Source organism: Nicotiana tabacum, chromosome 20 (assembly GCF_000715075.1).
Source record: "Nicotiana tabacum cultivar K326 chromosome 20, ASM71507v2, whole genome shotgun sequence".
Classification (NCBI taxonomy): Eukaryota; Viridiplantae; Streptophyta; class Magnoliopsida; order Solanales; family Solanaceae; genus Nicotiana; species Nicotiana tabacum.
In genome coordinates this window covers 45,848,729-45,859,509 of record NC_134099.1, presented here as the reverse complement: position 1 = coordinate 45,859,509, position 10,781 = coordinate 45,848,729, and the positions used below count along the sequence as shown (strand labels likewise).

Sequence of the window (10,781 nt, the reverse complement as noted above, 5' to 3'; positions counted from 1 at the left end):
CATGAAGTTTTCACTTATAAATCTTATAAACTTTTTAAAACTTCAAATTTAATGTGTGAAGGATGTAGAAAAAAGTTGTTTCATATTGAAGTATGAGGTTGTTTCACGTTGAAACTAAAACTTCTTGCTAATGTAGTACGGAATTATTTCACGTTGAAGCTAAAACTTCATGCTAATATAGCATGAAGTTGTTTCACATTGAAGCGAAAATTTCATGCTAATGCATGCTGAAGTTATTTAGTTCATTTGCTAAAACTTCATACCAACACATGTTGAAGTTTTGTCCTACAGTCTACAATTTTGTCATGAGTTTTATCCAAAACTTCAGTCTAAACATGCTGAAGTTTTTTAGTTCATTTGCTAAAACTTCAGACTAAACATGATTAAGATTTTGTCTTGCAGTATGTAATTTTCTAATGAGTTTTTGCTAATGCATGTTGAAGTTATTTATAGTTCATTTGCTAAAACTTCATACTAAAATATACTGAAGTTTTGTGTACAGTTTTATCTGAAACTTCAGTCTATTTTGCTGAAAGTAGTCTTTTATTAATGAAGGGCAAAAATCGTCTTTTTAAAACGCTTTTAATAAAAAAAATGAGTACGAATGCAAATGAAAAAACAAAAACGAGTACAAGTTAAAAAAAGGTGACCAAATAGGGGAAGTGCACGGTTAGCCACTAATAACACATATATTTACTTTTAAGTCACTGTTTAAAATGTCTTTAGTCTTTAACCACTGCTTTAATAAAATTTACCTGCTCAGACGAAAACACCCTTCTGCTCATAAAGTTCAGGACCAAGTGTCCTTAACTTTTGAACTTGTAACTCTAAGTTCAGGACTTCAGTACTACATATCCTTAACTTTTGAACGTGTAACTCTAAGTTCGGGACTACATGTCCTTAACTTTTGAAATTGAAACTCGAAGTTCAGGACCACCTATCCTTAATTTCTATGCTTGTAACTCTACGTTAAGGACTACTTGTCCTTAATTTTTGAACTTGTAAGTCTAAGTTCAGGACCTATTGTCCTTAACTTTTGGGCTTCTTATCCTAAGTCCATGACCTATTGTCCTTAACTTTTGAGCTTGTAACTGTAAGTTCAGGACCTATTGTCCTTAACTTTTGAGCTTGTTAGTCTAAGTTCAGGACTTATTGTCCTTAACTTTTGGGCTTCTTAGCCTAAGTTCAGGACCTGTTGTCCTTAACTTTTGAGCTTGTAACTGTAAGTTCAGGACCTATTGTCCTTAACTTTTGAGCTTGTTAGTCTAAGTTCAGGACCTATTGTCAACTTTTGGGCTTCTTAGCCTAAGTTCAGGACCTATTGTCCTTAACTTTTGAGCTTGTAACTATAAGTTCAGGGCCTATTGTCCTTAACTTTTGAGCTTGTAACTGTAAGTTCAGGACCCATTGTCCTTAACTTTTGAGCTTGTTAGTCTAAGTTCAGGACCTATTGTCCTTAACTTTTGGGCTTCTTAGTCTAAGTTTAGGACATATTATCCTTAACTTTTCAGCTTGTTAGTCTAAGTTCAGGACTTCAGGACCTATTGTCCTTAACTTTTGAACTTATAACTGTAAGTTCAGTACCTATTATCCTTAACTTTTGAGCTTGTTAGTCTAACTTCAGGATTAAGTGTCCTTAACTTTTAAACTTGTAACTCTAAGTTCAGGATCAAGTGTCTTTAACTTTTGACGCTCAGTAAAAATGCAGTACCCGCCACGTCGTCAGCTTCCTTAAATCTTTCACTCTCTTTCATAACTCCTGCTATCTATATCTTTATTAATTAAAGCGTTAACCCATGTTATGGAGTATGTATAATAGAAATACTAACGGAATTTTCAAAGTTGCATGAAAACAAAAATGGAGAATTGATAGGATGATTTCTTGCCGGTATTTCTGATTGAAACTTTTCAATTTTTGTGATACACTGCAAACTGATAAGTCATCTCTATCTCAAGAAACCATCTCAATTAATATTGGAGATAAAGTTGTTGTCCTCTTGATTTATCAACCTGCAGAATTAACTAATTCCCTACTGATAATGGGTAAAAATTATAGGGATTTGGATAAAACCAGCTTCTACAAATAAATGGTGAAAACAAGAAGAAAAGACCAGACTCAACGACAACTAGTTGCACAATTTCTCATTTTGAATTCTGATCATTTTACTACTAGTACTATTGCGATTATCAATTTCCCGAATTAAACAATTATAGAGTAGAGAAACAAACGGAATGGAAAATGGAAAAGTAGAGAACGAAGGAGTTTGCTCATCGAAAACCGTTATCGGCAACACAATTCTTCTCCCTAACACATGAAAGTGATAGAAGAAAGGGTAACACAGTCTTTTCATATTAATTTTAATAGACTAGTGGCTAGTATTGCTAAACATTAAAAATGATGGATAAAAAGTAAATATCACTTTAAAAAGTGGCTACTCCACACAATTTTTACCCAAATAGGTCGGGGGCATTTGCATCTATACCCATTGTTTGTGTCACATTTTAACTTGTGCCCGCTTTGCAAAATAAATTGCAAGCGTACCCACTTTTTCGCATAACTTCAGCACACGGGGCTGAAGTAGCAAAGACAATCACGCAAAACTTCAGCATTCTAGTAGCCGGGCCTGAAGTTCAGCTCTAGAGCTAAAGTTTTTGTTTTGTAACTGACGAACTTCAACTCTAGAGCTGAAGTTTTTGTGTTGTGAGTGGGAAACTTCAGCTCTAGAGCTGAAGTTTCTGTGTTGTGACTGAAAAACTTCATCTTTAGAGCTGAAGCTTGGATAAAATTAACTCTTATATGAAGCCGTTGGATTTGCTCCTCTCCATTGATCCAATTGATGAAGCCTTCACCAGCTATTAACATTCAACCATTTCTTTCAATTGCTGTATTGACAATGCAATTAACTATTTATAAATCAAGTGCATTATTTCTCTGTTTCGTTGTTTTCACGTCAACGACTAAACAATATTAACCAGAAAATAAGCGCTATGTTTTACACAGAATTAATGACCGTGCTGGCTACCCAATCCTTTTCCATAATATTCTGTACTTTGATTTTGTTTAGATAACTTTACCGAAGTTTTATAGAGTAATATGGTATCTGATCAGAGAGAATTCCTTGTTGTCATCTATCTGTGATGAGATGGAGTTCCTTTCTTTCAATTTGCTTGTTTGCATATTTCAGGTATTTATTTCAGAAGAAGAAGAAAACGAAGGAGGAGGAGAAAGGGGACTGAAGTTATTTAAGAATTGGGTACAATAAAGTTTTAAAAAAATGGGTATATGTTAAATGAGGGCGACCAAATAGGGCGCCTTGTGCAATTTTTACAATAGGGCGCTCCATCTAATATTTACAATCTGAAGCTGATTAGGCCCACTTCCAGATATGAAGCTCATCGAGTACATTGGCCTATTTGGCAAAATAAGCTAATCCAAAAGCCCCAATAAGTATGTGTCGTAAAAATTGCGCGGGGCACCCTATTTGGTCGCCCCCATTTAATCTATACCTATTATTTTTTAAAACTATTAACTTGTTCCCACTTTTTAAATAACTTCAGCCCTCTTTCTCCTCCTCCTTCCCCTTTCTCCTTTTATGTAGTACATATTTATTTTTGGTGCTCAACACACATTGAAACAATTTATGTTTGCTTTAAATGTACATCTGTATTCTGTAATATAATACCTTTGAAGTTGTTGTTCTACTCATAATAAGAATTTATGCTGAATACGCTTTGTGTTCTACTCATAATATATAGTTCTTTATCTTTATTAGGTAGGTTTAGAAGGGAACTTGTTTAAAATAAAATTTGAATTCAAGAGTATTAATAATTCAGAAAGCAAGAAATAACTGGAGTTTAAAATTACAAAACGAAAGACAAAAAAGCAGAAGCTGAAGAAGAAAGAAAAGAGCTGGAACACACAAGCACTAGAAAGAAAAGAGAACTAAATAACTTCAGCTCTAGAGCTGAAGTTCGACAGTTACAAAACAAAAACTTCAGCGTAGAGCTGAAGTTATTTAGTTCTCTTTTCTTTAGGGGTGGGCATATTTCGGTCGGAACCGAAAAAACCGACCGAACTGAATTTTTTTTTATTTCGGTTTCGGTTATTCGGTTTGTTCGATCAGTTTCGGTTTAAAATTTTAAAATTTCAGTTTTTCGGTTCGGTTTTCGGTTATTAAGTTTTTAAATTCGGTTAACCGAAAAACCGAATTATTAGTATATATGTTATTTAAGTTATATATAGGCTAAGCCAATAGGTAATAAATTAATACTATTAGGTCTAATCTATCAAAGAATCAACCCAATTAAGTAAGTCTATCAACTTTCTAATCTTAAAGACTTTCCCTCTATTAAAACTTCCATAGCATATATGATAGATACCGGGAGAATTTCACACAGAGTTGTAATTTACACTATGTTTGAATTTTATAATCCATAATAGTGTGCAAAGTTTAATCTATTTTTTTTCTATAAACACAATATTTCCAACAATTTCGAAGTTTTGAGAAAAATCAACAAATTCACCGGTCGTATTATTACATAGAAGGAGTCCGATATGATAATATTCAAACCGAAAACCGAACCGAAATAACCGAACCGAAATTAGAAAAACCGAACTGAACCGAACTTATTTTAGTTCGGTTTCGGTTACTACTTTTACAAAACCGAAAACCGATTAACCGAACCGAATTTCTTCAAACTAAACCGAACCGACCGAATGCCCACCCCTACTTTTCTTTCTAGTTGATCAACCGCGAAACACCAAAAACAGTAGTGATTGCCTCAGACTTCAGCTCTAGAGCTGAAGTTTCCCAGTTACAATACAAAAACTTCAGCTCTAGAAATGAAGTTTTCCAGTTACAACACAAAAACTTTAGCTCTAGAGCTGAAGTTTCCCATTTACAACACAAAAACTTCAGCTCTAGAGCTGAAGCTTACAAACAAAAACTTCAGCTCTAGAGCTGAAGTTCGACAGTTACAAAACAAAAACTTTAGCTCTAGAGCTGAACTTCAGGCCCGACTACTAGAATGCTGAAATTTTGCATGATTGCCTTTGCTACTTCAGCCCCGTATGCTGAAGTTATGCGAAAAGGCGGGTACGCATGCAATCTTTTTTGCAAAACGAGTACAAATTAAAACGTGACACAAAAAGCGGGTATAGATGCAAATACTCCATTGTTGGAACTTCTCCTATTTTTTGGTTAACAGTCTTTTTTGGTTTCAGCGTACTCGATAGAATTTGGGAGAGCATAAAGAAGAGGAAGGCATCTAACTGCAACTCCAATCCCTTTCTTTTTCTTCTCTGGTTTGTTTCTTTATTTCTTATAATATCTTTAAATGGACTAAAACCAGAAGCACCTTAAACTAGGAGACAAGAATGAGGCAAGAAGTAACGATTTATAAGGATTCAACTACTATGCTATTTAATTTATAGAGAAATTTTCATAAAGCTCTATCATTTAGTAGATTAGCCATCTATAGATACTATTTGCTATATTACGGATTATAGATACATTTTATGTGGTTATAAGATGTATTTGATGTATTTAAGTTATTGTATTCATGAATACAGTAGCAAAAATAGGCGTAAATCAGGGAAGTCCAGCTAATCAGTTGTTGAATTTTAGTGTATTCGACTGTATTTATGGAGTAAAATATGGGGTTACAGCTAGACAAATTATTGTATTCGACTGTATTTACGGCGTGAAATAGGGGATTATACTATTTTTAAAACGGAAAGTGAATCAATTAACATGATAGACTCCTAATATAACTCAACAAATTCAAAAATAACACACAAATTTTATATTTTCAGTTATAAAAAAGATTCTCAACCGAAAAATACCCTCAAAATTTAGCAATCTTCAGAGAAATTATATAATACATCTGAATACATAAATTATATTAATTGAAAAAATATATGAATACATTCATGACATATAGCGAGACAGTGAATACAATGAAATACATAGAAATACAATGGAAAAAAGACAGTGAATACAATAAAATACATGGAATACAACGAGATACATTGAATTACAATGAAAAAAGACAATGAATACAATGAAATACATGAAATACATTGAAATATATTAACAGAAAATCAAGTTACTCAGCCCCAAACTCCGTCGTCTTTGTTCAAGAACAAACCCCAATTTCCGGTGAATCCGCCGTTCACCGGAAGCCGGTATTGAAAACGCGCCGCCTTCGTGGAAATTTCACTCTGAGTTGTGTGGCAAGATGACTTCTTCAAATTCTGGTGAGATCATGCTTAACGAACATCTGCTATATTTAATTGCACAATCAAACATTAAGGAGAAATTCCATGGCTTTTTTGGTTTATCAATTTTATGTCAGTTGGTGTAAAGAATCAGTGCATCTATTATACATTTCGAAGACAGTAAATTCGTCCTTAATTTGCTTTCATAGTAAATCCCTTTGTTCTTCTGCCTGAGCATCATGAGATATACACTCGATTGCAGTTGCCCACTGCTCGGAGACTGTTCATGTCGGAGAGATTAGTGTATTTGTTGCAATATCGTCTGTCCATCTGAGAAGATGCCGTTAGAAAGAGGAGGAGAGCGAAAATTTTAACGGGATGATGGAAGAGAATGGGATGTATCAAAGTAGAGAGAGAAAGAAAATAGTGTAACTGAATAGCGTATTTAGTGTCTTAGAGCAAGAGGATAACCAAAATTAAATATTTCGCTATAAACCTTAAAAGGTATCTATAAAATATAACTTTTTTAAATGGTATTTATTTAAAATAAATAAGGTGTTAACGTTTGACATGGGAGGTAAAAATTTCTAATAGGAATAATCTAATTACTTTTTTAGCAAAATTAGTCATAGCCCAACTAACAAAAAGTGGACCCGTTGTTGGTGATTTGCCAAAATGGTCAAATGCTGCTCTTTAATCAATTAACCAATGGTTGGTAGCAACCATTTTTAAATAAAATAAAAAAAGAAAGAACTTAAAATCAACCGCAACATACAAAATAAAAAAATAATTTTGTCCATGCGTCAAATTTTCATAACTTCACAGCAATTTTTCGATTTTCCAATGACACAGCTCGCTGCAAATCGGGTAACCCAATAACAGAACAAGTAAACACCACTCTCTCCGATCTGTTTCCGTCGCCAGCCGCCGCATTATTCATGCTCCACCACCGTAATCCGCCGCCGTTCTTGAACTCCCAACCCACTATCTCCTCCGCCATCTCCGATGACTTGTACATGTATGCATAATCTCCAGCTAAACACACACTAACTGAAAAAACTCCAAAAGTTTCACTTTTCAGCTTCTTAATTAACGCCGGCGGCATTTCCCCCATTTTCTCACACTCAAAATTCTCCGTGTTCACTTTCCAAATTTTAACTCCAGTGACATTTTCAGCGTCTCCGATCATGCCAATGAGGATCAGACGATCATTGGAGAATCCGATGATCGAATAGAAAATTTGTGGGTCGGCCCTTAGCTCGTAAGGTCCGGCCCAATTCTTGGTTTTCGGGTCAAAGCAGTGAGTGACGCCAGTGAATTTCTCGGCGACAATGAGTTTATCGCCGGTGGTGGCGATCGACAGCCACGTGGAAGCTGCGGAGTCTTTGAGTATCGCCGGCATGGACTCACACGTTTCCCACGTGCGAGTCTCCATGTTGTAGATTTCCACGGCTAAAGGATCGTCCTCAAAATCGCATGTACCGCCGGCAATAATGATGGAGCCGGCTACATGAGCCACGATAGGATCGGTCCTCCACACGCGCGGTGCATCCACGTGATGCCACGTGACATTCATCGGGTCGAATGAGAAAGAGAGCTTTGAAGGTGAAAGCATGTAGAGCAAATTGGAATGGGATGATCGGAGGGCGGAGACGTACTTAATGGACGGTTGAGATATCTCAAGCCACACGTGCGAGCGGGGGTCATAAGCGTGTACAGAAATGTCATAGGGTGAGCGAGTGCATTGGGTGTGTATAATAAGCCACGGCTTTGGCTTGTTGAAGCATCGGAGAGAAGAGGTGATGGCTCGGCTCCATGATTTTGACACGCACGAAGCGGGAACCAAGTCGACAAGTGGCACGTGCGAAAGAATAACCTCTAAGACATCTCCATGAATGGGGGCTTCATCATCAAGAATAATGGCCATTTTTTTGGATAGTTTGAAGTAATTGAATATTTCAAAGATGAAAAGTTTGCTGCAATAGTGATTTATATTGAAGTGGAGAAGAATGGTTTGAGGTTGGTATTTATATAGGGGAAGTGGATAATAGTTGGTGAGAGGTATTTTGGATATTTGGTTCATTATAGCAATATTGATGCACGCCCCACTAGTGGTTGTAAAATGTTGACTCACCAAGAACGATGAACTATGTCAACTTCAAAAGAGTCATTTTAGTTTTTTTTTTCAACCCCTTTTTGAATTCTACTAGTTGGTGGCACATATCTTTTAGTAAGTAGTTGTCTATGAATATTCAATATAAAATGTATATGTCACGGTGAGAAGGATATTTCGTCAAAAACCAGTGGATTCTTCGTGAATGGAGGCGCAAGGGATTTGGGCGATGGATGCTTTTGGCCCCTTTGGTGTCATTTATGGAGTTTAGCATTTTTTCCCCCACATTTTCAAAGCTTGAATACGAGATCTATGGTTATAAACATATAAACCTTTACCATTTAATCAGATTCCTCCATGGTAAACATAATACATTCCATTATGGTATCTGTTTAACCAAAAAATAGAATTTCAGTCAAAGCTAAAATTTAGAAGAACACGGGTTACTGATAATCAAAAGAATATGCAAAGGAAAGTAATTTGGGGGTAATTAGAGTATAATCAGGAGAAAAAACAAGTAAATTAAAGTATATTCCAATAATGTCTCTTGTCCCTACAATTGATCAGATACTTCCCTTTTATAGGTATCTTGAAGATATACGTTTTTTCCAAATCATAATAAGGCTATTATGAATAATTAAAGACATTGAATGCTACGTTACATAATCATTATAATCAATACAAATTCTCTAACGTATCGAGTATTTAATGCTTGTCAAATTCTGTATCTGCGCTCTTTACTATGGTCAGATCCATTCCTTTTGATTCTTGGATATAAATGACTTAAACAGGTATGGTCACCCGTGCCTCTTCCTTTGTCCTTGCTCGTTTCTATTGTTGCTCGTGCCTCTTGGCTAATTGTAATTCTCTGACTATTTGACCAGTCCATGTGTCTCGACACGTCATCTTTATAAATGTAATTTTTTTCCAATACAGATAGTCCCCCCACTTTTTATTTATTCATCAATTGAATATCTGGGAAGTGGATTTCATTAAAACGAGAATTTTTGTCACCATTAATGCTATGACAAAATTGACGCTTCAATTGTCACTTTCATTTAATACTCCGTACACGTATCAATTTTTCATTGGTTCTGCAGTTTTTGCAGCCTCTTTCAAGGTATTTACGGTTCCACTATTTACGAAGTGCGAGTTATCATAATTGTGATCCTTCCTTCACTGCACCTTTACCTTTGGCGGTCGATTATCAATATAAATATAACTTCTTCTCTTGTCTTTTACCTCATAAAGTTTTATTGAACACTTAATTTCTCAATTCTCTGTTTACTTCTTCTTTACATCATTCCTCTTCGCTATGTCTTCACCAAACCCTCACTCTCGAGAAGTCTCCATTGTTGATTCTTTCCCCAATGCCCCTGTTAGGCATAGAAGGGGAGGTAGGCTTCGTAGCTTAGGATCTACTCGAAGTGGTTTGTCTATGCCTTCTTCTAGTTCTGGTCCTTCTTCTAGAACCAGAGGTTCCCTTTCTCACAAATCTTCTTCTAGGAGTAAAGAACCTTCTGAACCATTACGCGAGCCTTTAGTAGAATAGATAGTCCTTACATAATTATCTTTTTACCATGATAGGGAATCTCTTAGAAACCATATTGCCGCTTTAGATCGTGTCGATACTTACCTCACTCAAATTACAGAAGTTTTGACTCCTGTCGTTCGTAAGGACTGTCATTGGAGTAACGATTTTTCCATTATTATCCCTAATCCGAATCAAAGAATAACTTCTTGTAAGCACGTGATTTTTGCTTCCCGGACAATCGCTCCAAAAGAAAACAAAAATAGTGACAAATGACTCCGCTGTACAATTTTTCAATTTTTTCTTTTTTCGTGGCATGTGCTGTTAGTCATTTGTGGTTCGGTCCATGTTGCATTTGATCTTATCAATCAAAATAGAACTTATGTCTATCATGGTAATCAAACCGTAATTCGGTCGTTGAAAGAAAATTCGAAATATACATATATGCATCGTTCGTTCTAGGTTGTGATTTAACTTACTTAAATATTTTTGTGATAATTGTGTTAAAATGTTACATTATTGTTTGTTTTAATTTCATTGTTTTATTATTATTATTTCATTTTTTGTTTAAAAATAGAAAACAAAAGAAAAGAGTGAATGAAAATCAGTTTGGGCCCAAGAAATAAAACAAAAATAGGCCCAAACCAGCACACAAGTCCGGTCCAAACCAGGCCTGCCCAGGCACCTCCCAAAACGACGCCGCATCAGGCGTCTGATCTGAGCCATTCAACCACACTAATCCAACGGTCCACCTCAGCACCCGTAACCCGACCTGTTTAGCCGGTCCAACCCAACCCATCACTTAAACCCAAACGACCCCGTTTTAATACCAAACGACCTCGTCTCACCCCTCACCATCAGATCCAAGCCGTTGAGATCATCTGATCCAACGGCTCAGATCTAAACCCCTAGACCAT

General features: G+C 35.9%; 1 protein-coding gene across 1 annotated transcript; it reads right to left on the bottom strand.

The window, feature by feature from the left end:
- Positions 1–6,798: 6,798 nt before the first annotated feature.
- Positions 6,799–8,611, bottom strand: LOC107793904 (F-box/kelch-repeat protein At1g23390-like). The gene has a single exon (XM_016616349.2). The coding sequence runs from the start codon at positions 8,301–8,303 to the stop codon at positions 7,032–7,034; it is 1,272 nt and encodes a 423-aa protein (XP_016471835.1). The 5' UTR covers positions 8,304–8,611; the 3' UTR covers positions 6,799–7,031.
- Positions 8,612–10,781: the final 2,170 nt, after the last annotated feature.

Bases quoted from the DNA above. Each gene is read 5' to 3' on its own strand.
- LOC107793904 (XM_016616349.2), bottom strand. From the start codon at position 8,303: ATGAACCAAATATCCAAAATACCTCTCACCAACTATTATCCACTTCCC.